The following is an 18853-nucleotide window of genomic DNA, read 5'->3' on the forward strand; positions in this document are numbered from 1 at the left end:
CTCCTCCAAGCCTCTGCAGTGAGTCTGCAATGAGTGTGCTTAGTCGCACTTCACTGCAGCTTCACCACCAGGACCCTCCTTACGTGGGGAAACCGGTGCAGGCAATCGGAGCCCCTCCTCCAGCCTCAAAACATCTACGGTGAGTCTGCAATGACTTTGCTTAGTCAAGTATATAATAGCCCTTATACAGGAGGGTAAGAAAATGTGGTAGTCGGGGGTGTGACCTCGGTTGGGAGGAAAGTTGTGTTGAGGTGTCGTAATTTGTTGCCAGAGCAACGGGAGGTATGGATTCTACATGTGATATCTGGGGTGCAATATGCTGCATTATCATACTGTGTTCTGATTTTGGGGCCATTTGTACCCTGTGTAGGATGCAACATCTGTCTCCAGGAGACCTGCGCTCTGGACTGGATTGAGCTTTAGGGATATCAGTCTTTTTGTATAAATGCCAGAGGCAGACCTAACAGAGGTTTTATAACCTGGGTGGATAATCATTTGAATTGGATTATTACAGTTCATGATGCAGGGTCTGCAGACCTCCAGTGTTTATCAATTAAACCACTGAGAGGCCAAATTTTATCCTTGGTTTACATATATAACAGGCCAGATGGGAATTCCCCACCCCGTACCTTTGAATTATTGTAGGTAATTATAGATGGGTGGGACCCTAATGTTGTAAACACAACCTGCATCCTTATTTCAGGAGATTTCAATCTCCAATATGAGCCACTGTGGGCTACCAAGGGGATTTGGGAGGAATAGGACACTATCTGGGATATTCCAGAAGTTATGTCAAGCTACCCTGCCAGGGCGCATGGCCAGGCCATGGCTTTTGAACAAATCCTATATAGGTTAGATTTACGTGCCTGCAATGGACGTTCAAGTCAGGATCAGCCAGCAGAAAATACTTTTTTTGGATCCAATTGCTCCTCAGAGATGGACTACATTTTAATCTCAGTTCAAGACTGCAACCTGGTAAATCTCTTTGAGATCATAGGTCGCTATGAAAGCGACCACACGCATCTCATGTTAACCCTACTTAAGTTTGGGGGACGAGTGCCTCGCTCCGAAGATAGTAATAAAACTGGAACCATGTGCAGCACTGTATAAAATGGGTTAACCTTGAGTAGTCTGAAAGTATCTGCAGTATTTATCATGCTGCCTTGGATAAGATTTAAACTATTTGTGGGGGAGAGTGTTCTGATAGTAGAGTGTTGGCTGAATTTCACTCTTTAGTAAATCTGTCGCACCTCTACTTCCATACCAAAAGACCATAGTAAGAAAACGTATGCTGAAAAGAGATAAGTGGTCTGATGTTGAAGTGTCTTGTGACTTATCTTAATGAAAACTCCCTAGTAAACGACCAACACTTATGACCTCTTAGGAATAACTACAAAACCATTATTAGTAGAAAAAAAAGGAATTTGAAAGCTCCCAATGCGACCTCCTGCTAAATGCAGCCAAGGATGGTGACTTCAAAATTCTGGAAGTTGGTCTCCGATGAAGACCTTAATTGAGGACACAATACCATACAATGTAGTATTCCACCAGATTCGTGGCATGCACACTTTCAAGGCATATATGGGGAATCTCCAACTAGTAGCAAAGACAAGGCTATCTTATCAAGTATAACAGTGCTAGTACCCCCTTATGGAGGGAATTCCTTTAGTTTCACGCTGCAAGAAATTGAGCTTGCCATTAGATCCCAAAAAAGAAAGGCCCCCCAAGCCAAATAAAATCCTTGTAGTCCTAGACCAGAATGATTTTCTAATCTGGGTTGCAGTACTCTGGCATTTTTTTAGTGCAGTAGCGGTGTTGGCAATAGTTCCTAGGTCATGGCAAAGTGCAGTGCCAGTATTTAAGAAGGGTGGTAAGGAAAGCCCTGGCAACTATCACCCAATCTCACTGCTGAACTCATCAAGATTTTATTTAGCCAAAATCCTTTTAACGCATTTGCAGGATTGGGTGGATACTAAAATTATCCTAATCCATCTCCAAGCAGGCTTCCGGACGGAGGTATAAGTACCCTCTATGAGCTTCTAACTGCACCTAATTCTGCATAAGTACACAATGCTATGTAAAGTCAGGATATATGCTGTTTTTGAAGATTTGAGAACAGCATTCGATGGGGTGCCCCTTGATCTTCTCTGGCATGTTTTGCCAAAAGAAACGTCCCTCATCCCTTCCTGTGACTGATCCAGTTACTATATTCAGAAAAGCATTGTACGTTGGGGACTTGAATGCAAAATTACTAAACAATTCTGTGTAAAGAAACGGGAACGCCTGAGGTGCATTCTCGCCCCCTTTTGTGTTTAATATCTATATCAATGAACTTATTGAAGATGTGGTAATTAACTTTTTGGACCTCTCAAGAACAGGGAATGACAGATTTCCATAATTTGATAAATGTTGATTTAATTTGACAGTGAGAGCAAATGGAGGGTAGAAAATGGCAGCATGTGCACTGTCGAGAAGTGAGTTGGAGAATTGGATGTCGTAGCACGAGCCTGGGACCTTTATATCTGTTAAACAAGCAGGAACCAGGCTTTGAAGAACATCTTGATATAGTTGAACCTCAGTTTGCACGTGCCCTGCACATTGCATTCAGGTTACACACCTTGCAGGTGGCTGCATTTACTAGTACTTGGACCATCTCTAGTAATGACATCTGTGCGGTCTGTGTATCAGGGGTGGAATCCCAAGTTCACTTTCTGTTGCTATGTGATGATTTCACATTTCTTCGAGCGAAATATCTAAAACCTCTTATTTTAAGAGCGCACATGCGAACTGTCGGTGATGCAATGACATTATGTAAATCAACAGACAAACTAGACGTGGTTCACTGGGTAGCAAAATATATTAATTTTTCCTGGAAAAAAGGGGCTGTGCGTTGAAACCAATGACTTGATTCTTAATGTATAGCTCTTGGCACCTTATTCATGTATTAACTGGGCATTAGCTATATATATTTTATGATTTTAATGATTTTATGGATTGCTTACTGCTGTTATAACGTGTTCTTATGATTATTGTATAACATATGCAGTTGTCTTTTGAGTATACCTGTACATTTTGTACCTGAAAACCAAGATGGTCGAATAAAAGGTTTATGATGATGCGTTATATGTGAAACTAATAAAAATAAATTGATGACAAGAGAGGAATGTGTTTTTTGCCAATATTGTGTAGATGTGAAAGTATCTCCTGAGGAACTCAACTCAATAACATATTAATGAACAGGGAATGGGTGCTTTTGGGGCTAATATTGATTTCATAAACTATTAGGAAATTTCATTTATTTTGACAGAGTACACTTTTGCCCCTAAATCATATGAACAAAATAAAATATGATGAAAGAATATAGAACATGAAAACCTGGCAATGGGAAAGAAATTGGCAAATTAGAGCCTTGAAGAAGTCCGAGCTCATACCAGTATGTCCAAATCGGGAATTAGAAACATACCCTTATTATTATATATATATACATTTATTTAAAGAGAGGGTCTCTCTTCTAACAGACAAACAGTACAAGAGGCAGCAGACCGATCTAATTTCAGGGTACCGCATAATAGGTGAAGAAGAGAAAGCCTTGCGTCACAAATCACATCATGTAGCCGCCTTCCGCTAGGGGTGGTCCACACCCTTGCCTGGTCAAGGAGAATTGAAAAAGCAAGCAGGGTAATTGAGCTCAAAGAGAGAAGCAGTTGCAGAGTTGAAGGTTTGCAAGAGCTAGTGTGGGGTAGGAGAGAGCCAAGAGGGCAGACCTGAAATTGTCTAGTATGGTATGCATGGATTCAGGCTTGGAAATACTTTTTAGAATTGGGAGAAGAATGTCCAGTGGGAAGGGATGAGGGTCATGGTAGAATACCCCCAGGTTAGTGGAACACTAGCTATGGCAACCCAAACGGAAGGTAAAGTCACTGCCTACAACAGGCCACAGTATAAACCCTGCTGCAGGAAGGGCAGGTTATAGTCCAACAAACAGATCTGCAGGCACAATCCTTTTCCCCACAATCCCCAGCTTCTTGATGCTGTGACAATGACTCTTCTGTTGTTTTTCCGTGCTTGGGACCCTTTGGATTCCGTCCTCATGCTGCTCAGGAGAGCTTAGTGGTAACTGCCTTGCTGAGCTACAACCGGATGGCCTGGCAAAAGCTGCAGACTTCTCCCCCTGCCCCCACTTCTTCCAGAGAAGGAGGGGATTAAAATTGAGTATTTGGAAAATGTTTTCAATAGTTTGCAGCTTTGTTTACGAAATATAAAGTTTGGGAGTGATGTTTAATTCTCATTGAATTCTACGCTTCTTCTTAGTCAGCATGAGCCGCGCTTCTGTTCGCCCAATTGTCCTACTTCATGTATTTTAAATGCTTATTATTTATAGAATAGCTAACTGTGATCAATGAAATCTTTTTAACAAAACCTGATTATTTTCCTGTGTTCCTGATTTGGAAATGTATTTTGCAGAAACTCACTATTAACCTGAAGAGGAAGCCAGACACCTTAACGGATCTAAAATTTGTTCTTGCAACAATAGCGCAGATTCGAGACATGTCCTTGACTGTGGAAATGAGATTCCGAGATATTGAGGAGAGGTACCGGACGCTGGCAATGTACAATATAGAGGTGAGTGTGTCCTTAAGAGCCTAATTTAAGCTTGGAGCTTGGCAAACTGGGTTTGGATACCCTAAACCAGAGGCTGCAGCTATGTATGATAAAATATGTTATGCTATTTCTTGTAATTTAGATCTTTCTTCAATACATCGTTTAAACTGAAACAGGAGTTTACAAGTGTTAGCTAGTTTATTATATATGGAAAATGGCTTGTTATATGGACAGAGCAGTAGGAGATCCTTTACCTACTCACGTTTTAGGGGTGTTCAATAATTTAAACTATCCTTTTTTCTACTAGACTAAACTATGTAAATCACTGTGTGGCATTTCTCAAAAAGTACTTTCTCCATTCAGATTCACATGTCACACACACACTCCTCTTTGTTGCAGAGGACACCGCCCAGCTTCAATTTGGGAAAACCACAGCCCCCATTGGGTTCCCAGTGGAGGTATGGAAGAAGTCATGTGGCCTGACGGTTCTGCACTTGCTCAATCTGTTCCTACACAGTAGAGAGGAGAGCACCCTGCCCCTGGACATGAAGTGGGCCACCATAGTGGTTATACTGAAGAAAGACAAACCCCCTACCTTGTGCTCTTCCTATTGCCCTATTTCTCTTGTAAATGGCGAAACCAAGATCAACTCACTGGTACACCTGGACTAATGTGGTTTTCTGCCAGACAAATCCACCTTCATGAATATCGGGCACCTCCATCTGAAGATGGATCGCGGGTTCAGTTCTCCCTGAACCACTGCCACTCCTCGCCATAGACTTTGAAAAAGCATTCAACTCTGTCTTGTGGGAGCACATGTGGGAGGTGTTAGTGGGGAGTGGCTTTGGGGAGCAGTTTATACATTGGGTCAAGCTTCTATCTTGGTCCCTGTCGCTGAGGTCAAGGTAAACTGGGTAATGTTCAGATCCTTCCCCTTGGGGCGGGGGACCCGACACGGCTGCACACTCTCTCTCCTTTTGTTTCCAATTGAGTTTGAGCCACTGGCTATACGGCTTTGCACGGATCTGACATGGGGTTTGCGTTGGCCCATCGGCCATGAGGATAGGGTCTCCCTTTATGCTGCTGATCTTGATATTTCTGGGCGACCCGAGGGTCTCCTGTCCCATTCTAACTCAATGTCTCTGAGACAGCGAAGCAGTTACAGGACTTAGGGTTAATTGTCACAAATCAGTCCTGTTCCCGGTAATGGGGGCGACCTGGCGATAACCTCTGACTGCCCCATGATGTTTCTCAGATGGGCTTCCCATACCTGGGGATTCACATTGGTCCTGATCCCCTCAAGTTTCTTTCTTGCAATCTGCATCCAATCAGAGTGGTTTCTGCAGGATGAGAGACACTGGCACACTCTCCCAATAACACTTCTGGGGAAGGTGGCACTATTTAATATGCTTATGTTGCCTAGGTAGCTCTACAGCCTCCAGAATTCCCCCATTTTGGTGCCTCGGATGGAGTTTGCCAGAGTGGACTCAGCACTTGGGGACCTGCTGTGGAATGGGAAGCAACCCAGAATTGCTCTGTCTACACTACAGCGTTCAGTAATGGAAGGGGGTATAGGATTGCCGAATATACTGCATTACTACTGTGCCTCCCAAATAGCAGTGATTAATGCCTGGCTACACAGGAACCAGAATCTATCCCAAGTCAATGCTGAACGGGCATGAATGGGAGCAGTCACGCCAATCGAAATATTGTATGGGGGTGGCAACGACCCGGCTTTACCAGCAGCAACCAAACAAGTGGATAAGGTTTGGGGGTCAACACTTTGGGACATCGGATGAGGTTGGAGAGCGACACTGGCCCGGCCTCTGTGGGGGAACTTGTTCCTGCCTGAAATCAATAAGATTGGTGTTTTTGGGACTTGGGCTTGCTGTGGTATTCTAACCCTTGTCCACGTATTAGACGGGGTGGGTGGTGGTTTCCTTTGCCACCTTACAGCTCTCTTGTTGGCTCCCGGCGGCAGAGGGCTTTCACCATATCCAAATTACCCATGCACTATTCACAGTTCACTGTCACTGATATGCATGCTGTCCCACCCTGCTCCCCTCTAGAGGCCAACATTGTGGCGCAGCAAATAGACCGAAAGGTTACCTCTGTCATGTACCAATGCATCTCCTCCTACTCATCACAGGAACTGATCGAACTACAGCGCAAGTAGGAGACATAGGTGGGGGCTATAGACCCTGAGGACTGGGTGGAGGCCTTGATGTCCCCAAGAGAAGTAGTGATTTCCTCCCGGTTTCGCTTGATCCAACTCAAGATTTTACACTGAAAATATCACTCGCATACGCTGCTCTTTAGATGTGGTCGGGTGGGCCACAGGTGATGCCTGAGATTCGACCGAGCAGATGGGACCTTTTTTCATAACATATGGTAATGCCGCTGATATGCCGCTTCTGGGAGAGAATTCTGAACAGGTTTGTGGGGGTGGTGGGGGAACCCATGCTTGTTGAACCTAAACTGTTGTTGTTGGGACTCTGAGGCAAGACAGATATATCCAGGTTGAGCAAATAGGTATCGGATATGGATATTTGCATGTCCTTTGAAAGAAGGATCTACACTGATCCTTGATGAAGGATTCAGAACGGGGCATGGTACTGAAACCGGCATGCAAGACCTTAAGGCAAACTTTCTACATAGTATTGATCTTGGGCAACCAGCAGTTTTGATGCTGCTGGATCTTTCCTTTTGATCTTGTTGATCATGTACTGTTAGAGGATAGACTCTGCTCTGTAGTTGGATGCTCTTCTGGGGCAACTCAATGCAAGTCTTCTTTTTAAGGCCCTCAGAATGCCAGAGTGAGCATCGGTGAGGACTTCTCCAAGCCCACCCCAATTACGTGTGGTGTCCCGCAGGGGTCATGTCTCTCCCCCCCCTATTCAACATTTATATCATCCCCTTTCCTGAGGCTTCTTGACAGCCTGAGTGTTCAGTATGCAAATTATGCAGATGACACCCAAGTTGTCGTAAAACTCTCTGGCTCATACTCTGATGACCTGGCGTTAGGGAGAATTCTCATTCTATGGCTAATTTCCCTTACCTATAGAGTCCCCCAGCAGCTTTGCTGGATTTGAAGGGTTTGTTTCTTTTTTTTCCTGCTAAGAATGAGACTCTTTTTCCCACTCTTAAGCATTTTTGCTATGTGTGTTCTAGGCTATTTTTGTGTTTAATGCCTATGGGATCTCTCTCAACCCCATAGGAACCATCTTTATTCACATGTGTTACACAGCACCCTCAGTGCAGTGACACAGGGGTGTCTTAGCGACCCCCATAGACTCCATAGCCTGGGACTGACTACGGTCTCCCAGGGCATGTAAAGTCCCCATCGACTTCAATAGTCGAATCCTATGAACTAAACCAGCACAACCCATCTTACTATGGAAGTACTGGAAGGGGTTAATAGTTTTTCCCCAATGTTCATTTTCGAGAGGGTACCGTACAGTCCCTCTCTCAAAAGTTTCTGACTGGTGGCAGTGGTTACTACCGTAAATATTCGACCACAAATATTTCCCTATGGGATTTTCCCATTGTTCGAGGCTACCGATTTTACTGACAGCCTCTAACATACCTGCGGTGTATTTTAATATTAACTTTACTCCGGTAGGTTTTTATTGCCAGAACTTTAATATAACTTCTTTCTCGTGTCTTCCTCTAAACTCCTAATCCAGGTCGAGGATCCTTTGTTCGTCCTTTTGGCGGGCTTCTGCCGAGAAGCCCTCCTTTCGGCGCCACTGATTCTGGGGTGGGTCCATTGTGTGGGAGGGAGAGTAGGACCCCTGGACAGGGTTGCCTCAGCAACCCATGTCACACTCTATCCTGATAGGCTAGAGGGTCTCCCGCCAAGATGACCACTCCACTGTGTGAGTGACAGCTAGGCTGTATGAATGGGGATCTTTTTGCATAAAAGCAGGGTCCTGAAGACTGGAAGAGCAAGACATCGCCACTGGAACTAAGAAGCCCAAGAGGAGAGAAGCCAAAGACATCTGCAATGACTGAACGACCGGTGAAGCCCTGCTGCAGCGTCTCACCACTTTTCTCCACACGACGAGAGAAGATCTTCACCTGAAAGAGCCTTCTTCCCTTGAACTGGTGGGACCGACCAGTTTGCCAATCGCCTTCCCAGACCTGTCTTGGTCGAATCTCTCGTACCCTGTACTCGGAGGCCAGATAGCCAGGCACCAGTCCACCCGGACCGCGATTTAAAGGAGTGTACCTTTTATTCGTCGGGCAGCACCGCAGCTGGTTTCATCCCTGGGTAATGCAGTAACTCGAACCTCCCTCCACGACGAAAGCCTCTCTTCCTCTGCTTGATCACCCGAACTGCAGGAACTACCAGGAACAACCGCCACCGCAGGAGCCACTTCTCCATTTTAAGGTACATTGTTCCGCCAGGCCGCCCCTTCTTCGCGGTAGCTCTAAAGGTGTTTTAAATCCTTTACCTACCTGTTGGGTTGGCCGCCCCTCTCTCTTAACATTGTCTTTTCAACGTCTGCATCCGCCTTTTCCACTTCGTTAACCAAAGACTTGATTGCAGCTACAAGAACATTTTTGCTCCTGGGCCCTTGCCCTGTACCAACTGACTTTGGTACAGGCCTACTGACTCTGATCACATTTGTTAGATCTGCCTTCTTTAGACTGATTCTCAGCTAGAACTGTGTGGTGCTTCTATTTTCTTTAACTACCCTTTCCTTCCCATTTTTCAACCTTGTGAAATGCCATTTTGCTCAGTTTTCATTTAAGTATTGCTTATACTGATACACTGCCTTGCTTAAACTGGTTCACAAACTGATGGGAAGTGTTTCTAGGATGTGTAAGAACCTATTTCTTTATAACGTGTGCTTTCCCTCCCTTGTGAGGAATTGTTAGAGGATCCCTTGTGTGTAGTTGTCACTGTGCCGCTTTGCTCAGTTTTCACTCTGGTTCACTTGGTCTACAATTTAACTTGGGAGTGTGTATATTTTTCCTTTGACTTAATTTAACTTGCTTGATGACTGTGATACATGTGTTTTATTAGAAGTGTATAAAATAAATATATATATACTTTTTAAATGCAAAGCTTTGGTCAGTGTTTCCTTGTGCCATAGTCTAGTGGGCCTATTGTGTAAACCCTGAATACTGCTCATCTCCCTCTTGAGATAGGTCTGACTGCTCAGCCACAGCTACGAACTAAATCTTTGTGGTACAGACTGATACCAAAAGGGGATTTATTGCTCTCACCTGTAGTCCTAATCTTGTGTAGTGCTCCCTAAGGGAACTCCACAGGATTCTGCCTAACACCTTGCCAATCTTAACTCTATCTACGCCTCAATCCATGCTTGGATGGCTACCAATTCTCTTGCACTCACTGAATGCCAAGAAGACAGAGCTTCTGATTGTGGCATCCGGCTCTTAATTGATCACTCTCTCACCAGAATATAAGACCTTTCTCATCCTTGGCACCACAATTCCTGTGGCTAAGAAAGTCAAGACTCTGGGTGTTGTCTTAGATGCCAAGCTCACCATGAATCGGCATGTTGCCCAGACCAGATTCTCCTGTGGCCTGATTAATAATTTTTTATGCCCCATTCGACCATTTTTGACCCATGAAAATACAGTAACACTTGCCACGGCCCTCATTAATTCTCGACTAGACAACTGCAATAGCCTCCTGAGTGGTTGCTCGCAGTCTAATATATCGTCTCTCCAGTTTGCACAGAAGGGAGCAGTTCGTGCTGTCCTTAGTCTGTCGAGATAAGCTCATGTTGCTGCGTCCAGGCGGGACTTGCATTGGCTGCCAGTGAAGCTCAGAATAACGCACAGAATTCTCAACCTGACCCACAAATGTCTCCTCAATCTTGCTCCTAAATATTTTGTTGTCCGTCTTCAACCACATGCTCTGGTCCGTACCCTCAGGTCACAGAACCAACTTAAACTTGCACAGGACAGATTCAAACTTGTTAAAGCTGGTGGGGACGCAGCTTTAATGTTCATAGTACAAATGCTTGGAATCTGCTGCCATACTGTATTAGAGCTATCCCGACAACGGGATAACAAGAAAAAGCTGAAAACACTTCTTTTTAACCTACCACCTGACTAATTTGCTCTAGCTGTCTCTACCCTGTCTACCGGCCTTCAGATTTACTGTTTTCCCATAATGCCTGGATTAGTTTGTCTGTTGTGTGTGCGCATTCTGAGGGCTCGTGGTGCGGTTTACAAGAATTTTCAATCAATCAATCAATCAATCAATCAATCAATCAATCAATCAATAAATAAATGCACAAGGCTACCTGGCCAAATCTCAGAAAATATGGCATAAATGGGAGGAAGCGGGGTGAAGGGGACCTTCTATGGATGAGATGTGTCGCTCGCTCTGTTTGTGTTTATGATTTGGCCTACTCCGTACCCTGCCCTTTTATATGACCAGACCCCTTTGAAGTGTGTCAAACATGGTGCTGCTTTGGTTTTGTCGTATGTTTAAAATCACAATAAACTGTTATAAACATTTTTTAAAACTTGACGGGATATTTACAGAGGGGGGCCCCAGATACAGCTAAGCAGGGAGTGCCAAATTGCACACAGCGCTATTAACATTGGGTGCTGCACGACCTTGTTAGGCACCCATGGCCATTCACCTTGTGTTACTAAGCTGAGTATTGTGTGGTCCATCTTCGCCCATTGCTTGCCAGAGCTCAGATCCAGATGGTGCATCATTTCGCGCAGTTGGGCAGCCCTGTAATATGCATCCAGATCGGGGAACCCCACCCCTCCCTCGTGCCACTTAAGCATGAGCAGCCTATATGCTATTCTGGGCCTAGCCCTGGCCCACAGGAATTTCAGAAATCTCTTTATAACCGTCTCTAGGAAAAAGGGTGGAAGAACTATGGGGAGCATCTGGAAAAGAAAAAGGAATTAGCAGAGAACAACCGTTTTAAGACTATTCAGCCTAGCCATCCGCGAAAGGTTCAATAGGGGCCCATCGATCAAGATCCTCCCTTACCTTGTCCCATAAAGGGAGAACATTCTCCTCAAATAGATTACCCAGGTCCATTGGTAGCACCACCCCCAGGTATCTGAACCCCTCCTCTTGAACTCATAAACCCAGCCCCCTGACATAATCCATCTACAGGGAGTCCCAGGGTCCCACTGGGCGTGCCACTGATTTTCCAAAATGTATTTTGAAGCCTGATGGCTCCCCATGTTTACAAAGATACATAGGAAGGGAAAGGGAGGCACTAGCTTGTAACTATTCTCCAGATAGAGTTGTATGGAGTTCAAGTAGAAACAGTTTAGTGTCTTTAGTAGTAATTTCAGGTGCAGCAGGGAGAATGTGTCGAGGCCACTCAAGACGAGAACATAATGAATGAAGCAGCACCCTATGGCACCATACGGTAGCCCTATTGTGCACTCCTCGGGGGACACCTGATCCAAGATATAATACACCTATAGACACAAAGGTTTGATAGTAATTAGTACATTTCGTTAGGGTAGTATATTCATATTAAGTAAATGAAGCAGAAATCTTCAAAAATTATTCCAGATCCATAGGGTGTCTGACACAACAGGCTAGTTAGTTAAGCGCAACAATTCAATAAATGTTGAAGTAGACAAAAAGATCCAAACTTTATCTGATCACAATTAGGAAAATACCCAATCTATTAATCAATTTATACTGTATACCTCGAAATTTGAAATTGAGGGAGGCAGTACATGTGTGCAAACACATGTATTTCCATTGGTCATCAGAAAGGTCTAACTCTAGCTCATTCGCCCATGCAGCACGTACCCGGTCGACAAGTCTAGGCTTTTGTTCAGCATCATCTTATACAGGGAGGAAATTATCCCATGGGCGCCATATGTATTGGCAATGTGTTGCAGTTCCTGGGCTTCAGGGGGTTCCGCTTGAAAGCATGGCCATAGAGATCGTACTGCTGCCCACAGCCTATAGTATTGTAACATTTCCAATCCTGACCCAGAGTGTCCCCCTCGCCATGTTTGGGGCGTGACGAACTTGCCAGTTGGGAACAGATCCGCCAACGCCCTATACCCCAATCTACACCAATGGTGCATAAGCGCTGTGTCGCATGTGGGTTCTAGTCCCGGGAACCTCCACATAGGGAGCCACCTATAATATGGGCGTCACTCATTCACTAATGGTAGTACCTGGCACCACACCAGTAACGTGGCAGATGTTGGGCCAAATGGAGAGTCGTCTTTATAGGTTAAGTTCAAGATAAGAGTTTTGAGGTCGGAGTCTCCTGCTGCTAGCTGTTCTAGTTTAACGTGAGGTGGGCGTTGGGTTTCATTATACCAGAAAGAGGCGTATTGGGCCTGCGCTGCTATCCAGTATAGCTCGGGGTTGGGGGCTGTGAAACCCCTTCTCTCGTAGCGTAGGTTCATAACTGCCCATTTCCTTTACACAGCCCAGCGTGGCATCGGAATTGTGCACAAAGACTGTGTAGTTTAGCAAAATATTGCTTCCCAGGCCAGATGGGGACTTTTGCGAAAATATATAGCAGTTCTGGTACTAAAACCATCTTCACTAGGGATAGTCTGCCTGCCATGGTGATGGGACTGACCGCCATCTGGTTAGCTTATTTTCAACATACTTTTCCATAGACCCATAATTGTTGGCCAACAACATCGACTTGGTCCCGGATATCGGAACTCCCAGGAGTGGGTACCCACACGTTGGTTGTCTAGCATTATTTATGAGTCGGAAAATGTCCGATTTAGTGTAATTAATCGTGAAGCCAGAGAAGCCCCCTATCTTGATCACATCCCTCAGTATCGGGTCAGAGTTTATGCGAGGCTCCCTAATGTACAACAGCACATCATCTCCGTACAATGATATTATCTTTAGCTTGTCCTTCAAGCCGACCCCTTGTTGAGCATGCCGAGACCTAATTCTGTCGGCCATAGGCTCTATCACCAGAGCAAAGAGGATTGGGGAGAGAGGACATCACTGTCGGGTGCCCCTGTTCAAGGTGAAAGACAGAGATCTATGAGAATTAACCAATACACTAGCTGTAGGGTACGTGTATAATTTAATGTATCTAATCATTTCCGGACCAAAGCCCATCTTTTCCAGGACCACCCCCGTATATTGCCACGTGACCATATCAACGGCCTTCTGGGCGTCCAATGTTACTGATACTGCCTCTGCATCAGGATCCATCCTGGCCATCACATTGAAGAGCCTCCTAATATTCAAAGATGTCGATCTGCCGGGGACAAAGCCTCCTTGATCGTCATGTATCATGTAGGACATGAGCAGTAGGAGCCTATTTGCCAAAACTTTAGCAAAGATTTGTGTATCTATATTCATAAGGGAAAGTGGCCTGTAGGACCAGCACTCATCTCTGTTTCCTGGGTTTCAGGAGAACCATTATGGTAGCATCCCGTAGCATGGAAGGAAGGATGGAGCCACGAAGCGACTCATTCCAGACCTCAAGGAGATATGGGGCGAGCAGCGCTGCATGTTCTTGATAGAATTCCGGATTGAAACCACCAGCTGCCGGGGCCTTACTCTTTCGGCAGATCCATTATCACCTTCACTAACTTCTCTAGGAAGATCGGGTTTTCAAGCTCTTCTCTGGTCTGAGGTCTCCTGGAGGACATAGGAATCTCCTCTAGGAGGGAATGTACAGTGTGTTCATCATACGGTTGGCCTGCTGCATATAAGGTGCTATAGAATCTAGAGAAAACTTGAAGGATCTCGTGGTCAGCCCACTGCAGAGTGCCTCGCTCATCGATAATGCACTCCACCTGAGTCTGCCCGCTTTCCGATTGGGTTAGTCTAGCCAGTGTCCTTCCCGGCTTTTCACCCTCTCCATATCTCCTGGCTGCCTTTGGGCGTGTGATGATCAAAGGATCATTCCGAAGAATATGTACCAAGTATGCCTGTAAAGTAATCCTGTAAATATCAGTGTTGGGCTGGAGGGAGGTACATGCGCAAGTATCAAAGTAAATGAAAATATATAGGTGTAGAAGTAACGCTTAAATAGTAGAAAGGACAAAACCTCTGCATAATACTTCAATAGCATGTAAGCGATATCCATTATATTGTTTCTTGCCCTATTGTACTGATTATCTAATTATAGCTATTATGCAGTATTGTTTACTACACTGCAGGTGTCCCCAGGTCTGGTGAAGGTTATCACCAGACATTGCTATTTTTCAGTTTTTCTCCTGATTGAGTGTTTATCAGGTTTTCTGGAGGACACCTATACGATTTAGTCTACTATTTACAGCTATGAATTTCTGTGGTGCCCACCCCATTCTTCCATTGAGAGGTCAGAGAGGTGGCATCAATTAACCTCCCTATCTTTTCTTTCCCTGTGAAGAGGTAATCAATGCGTGCGTGCATATGTGGGCCAGAGACATATGAGTAAGCTCTGCGTTTTCCATGCATCTGCCTCCATATGTCTGCAAGCTCCAAGTCTGCCAGCAGGTTCCCAAGCGCTTTCGTTGGCGGTGCTGACTTCCTATACTTTTCATCTGACCTTCCAAGTCTGGGGTCCAGTGTGCAATTGAAGTCCACCCCCCAGATCCATGTGGCTCCTCTGTACGGTGCTAGCTTATGGTATGGTGATCTACTAAATCCAGTGGCTTCATGATTAGGTGCATAGGTATTAATGATACACACCTCCCTTCCCTCAACTAGTCCATGAACAATAACAATCCTCCCTTTTTCATCTCTTTGTGTCTCCATGAGTTTAAAGTGGACAGAGGGGACTATCCATATAAGAACGCCCCTAGCGTACACAGAGCATGTGGCCCTGTATCCAAATCCCCCCATTTCCGTACTACAGTCCCTTGTCTGTCTGCCGTGAGGTGTATTTCTTGTAGCAGTGCTATCTGTACCTTCTTCCTACCCAAATACATGCACAGTCTGGTAAAGAAAATTGACCCTGGCCACTTGCATCCTTCCCACTGACACTTTTTAATTTGTAAATGCACATCTGAATGATCAGATAATTACAAAACCACTTTTTCACAAAAATAAATAATGTTTAATGGACAGCCAACACGTGTTTTGACCAGTAATACGGGCTTCCTCAGGGCTGTGTTGCAAATTAGTGAACAGATATGTACAATCAATTATTAAACAAAGGAAGAGATATCACATGATTAAAAACAATGTCAATACAATAATGAAAAGGGGGAAATTATTCCCAATGATTACAAAAACACAAATCATATTGTTGATCATACCTGCAGTTTTCACCACAAATTAATCAAAACTCATAATTTCACACATGGGAATAAACAGAATTACGGTTCAACCCAATTAAAAATTGTGGCATGGATGGGAGGAAGAAAGGGAGAATGGGGGAGAGAGAAAGATGCAATATTAAATTACTGACCTGTTCTCTGGTCTTCACTGACCCTCTCTCCTCCCCACTCTCCTCACCTGAATCGAATGGTTCCAAGTCTTCAGATTGCAGGTGGCGTCGGGTCAGGTAATCCTTCTCCCTTCTTGATGAAATTTGCCTGTCACGAGAGGAAGCCACAATGAATGCTTAGAAAATAGCAGTCCTGAGGCTCCATTCTGGTGGTAAGGCCATTATAAGGGAAAAAGCCAAAAGGCATAAAAAAACCTTTATGCCGTGATAAGGAGTGCAAGTTCCTGGAATCCAAGTCTCAATAGCAGTAGATGGAGCTGGTCAGGAAGGGTCCCTTGTTGTCCAGAAGGACGGAGCGTAAGGCTGGCAGAAATATGCACAATGATCACTAGAACGACCCAAAGTAAAACAGAACTCCAAAGAGGAAAGGAGGAGCTCAGATGATACACACAAAGCCGCCGAGAGCGGTAGCAGTTAAGTGGAGAAAGTAACAGAAAAAAACAGAGCGAGAGCGCTTGCCGCAGTAGGGGCGCCGGGCAAGGTAAGAGAAAAGAGTAGCCGGAGGCGCGGGGACCAGAGGCTGGAAAGCGAGAGGAAGAGCGAGCGCTAAAGTAGCAAAATGCTAAGAGGCGTGAACAGGAGAGAGAAAGTGGCTTCAGTGTAAAGCCGGAAAACAGAGCACTAGCGTTTAGACCCACAGAAGGAAGCACTAGCCACAGTACGGGGGTTGTAAAGCAACAGCCGTTGGGGGGAAAGGAAGGTTTAGTACCTCCCAGCGGCTGCCATGATGAAAACAACTAGACCCGCACAGAACGTTGCCAAAGGAACGTGATGGAACTAACGGGTTTGTCATCCGCGAGGCAGCCGCCAAGGTGGAAGTAACTGCCAGTCACAACAGCGGATGACAGTATGCCCCCTTCCAGTGCGAAGTACCCCTGGCTTGCTAGGGTGTAAGATATGAAAGCGAGCCAGCAATCTAGGGGCATGGACATGTGAAGCGGGTTCCCATGAGTCCTCCGACTCAGGGTAACCCTTCCACGAAATTAAATATTCTAGTCGTCCCCTGTAATATCTGGAATCGCGAATGGCAGAGACCTCATACTCCTCTTTGCCTCTATCACGAGTAATTGTCTGATGAGTGACTGGTCTATTGTAAGTGTCTGGGGAAAAAAGCCTTGAGAAGTGAGGAATGGAAAACAGGATGTATGCGACTGAGACTTGAAGGCAGTTTTAGTTTAAAGGAGACAGGGCTGATCTTAGACAGAATAGAAAAGGGTCCCAGAAAACGAGGTGAAAGCTTAGAAGGGTGGACGGATTGGGATAAGAACTTGGTTGACAGCCACACCTTGTCTCCCTTGCTCCAGTCTGGGCATTGCTTGCAATGTTTATCAGCTTGTACTTTATTGCGTCTTCTACTATCCTCCAAACAACGTTTGGCATTTCTATGGGCTTCTGTTATGGACTTCAGTACTGCCTCAGCTGTCGGAGAGTTAGTAGGATTCGGGACTATCGGAAGAAAAGATCTCGGATGTATCGCATAGGTACAAAAGAAAGGAGTTTGACCAATGGCTGAGTGTTTTGAGTTGTTATATGTAAACTCTGCCGTAGGAAGCAAGGAAACCCAGTTGTTTTGGTACTGGTTGCTGTAGCAACTAAGATATTGCTCCAGGGTGATATATTTTATTTGTCTGAATGTGGCGTTGAGACGTTCAGTCTGTCCATTAGACTGAGGGTGAAATCCTGAAGATATGGCTCTTTCGACACCTACTCAGGAACAGAGAGCCTTCCAGAATTTGGACACATATTGGCTGCCTCGATCTGAGATAATCTTATCGGGAAGACCGTGTAACCAGAAGATGTCCCGAGCAAAAACTTCTGCCATCTCCGTAGCCGTGGGTAACCCAGGTAAAGGAGAAAAATGTGCCAATATGGTAAGAGTATCAATTGTTACCATAATGCATGTGAAGGAGTCGGACACAGGAAGGTCTACTATAAAGTCTGCGGAAATGAGCCCCGAGGGGCGCGTAGCCATCTCTGATTGAGTCAAAAGACCGAGAGGTTTGCCCGATGGATACGTGGCTATGGCACAAACAGGGCATGCTTTAAGATAATCCTTGACATCTCCCTTCAGATCCGGCCAAAAAAAAGATCCAGCAACGAATTCGGTGGTGTTGTGCTGACCTCTATGTCCGGCAGTGAGTGAATCGTGACGCCAACTAATTATCCTACTACGTAAAGGACCTGAAGGAATGTACAGACGATCCTTATATTATATCAATCCTTCTTTCTCCACATAAGGAGTTTCTTTCTGTCGCAGAAGTCCGGGCAATTCCGAGATCAAAGCTGTCTTGACCTCCTGAAGAAAAGTATTCACCAGTCCCAAAATCCTATTTCTCTGGAGCATGCGCTCTCTCGGATGCGTAACGCCATCTGTAACTGAATCTTTGCGGGATAAGGCATCAGCTACCTTGTTGCTGGTTCCGGGAAAATAGGTTATTTGAAAGTCATACTGGGCGAAGAAATAGGCCCATCGGGCTTGCCTTGAGTTTGCACACTCCATGGTCTGTAGGACTCTCAAGTTTTTGTGGTCTGTTCTGATGATAAACCTGTGTCTGGATCCCATAAGCAGATGCCGCCATTCCTCGCAAGCCTGCTTCATGGCTAACGACTCCTTTTCCAGGACCGAATTATTCAAGTGGCTGGGAGAGAGCGTTTTAGAGAGGTAATCTGTCAGGTGTTCCAGACCATTGATAGATTGCAGAAGAACAGCCCCTATAGCCATGGCTGATGCATCTGTTTCAACAATAAATTGTCGAGTCTGATCAGGGTGGCGAAGGATAGGAGCAGAACAGAAGAGCCTTTTCAAGCAACCAAAACTCTGCTCTGCCTCTGCGGACCACGTGAAGGGA

The 18853-nt window shown here is 45.2% G+C and overlaps 1 protein-coding gene across 1 annotated transcript in view; it reads left to right on the plus strand.

The window, feature by feature from the left end:
• Positions 1-18853, plus strand: part of DNAH10 (dynein axonemal heavy chain 10) — a 2725177-nt gene that overhangs the window by 741048 nt on the left and 1965276 nt on the right. The window contains exon 21 of the mRNA XM_069619694.1: positions 4465-4623. Within this exon, the coding sequence (XP_069475795.1) occupies positions 4465-4623 (159 nt within the window). The remainder of the gene's footprint in view (positions 1-4464; positions 4624-18853) is intronic.

Source organism: Ambystoma mexicanum, chromosome 10 (genome assembly GCF_040938575.1).
Source record: "Ambystoma mexicanum isolate Mex_15411 chromosome 10, UKY_AmexF1_1, whole genome shotgun sequence".
Classification (NCBI taxonomy): Eukaryota; Metazoa; Chordata; class Amphibia; order Caudata; family Ambystomatidae; genus Ambystoma; species Ambystoma mexicanum.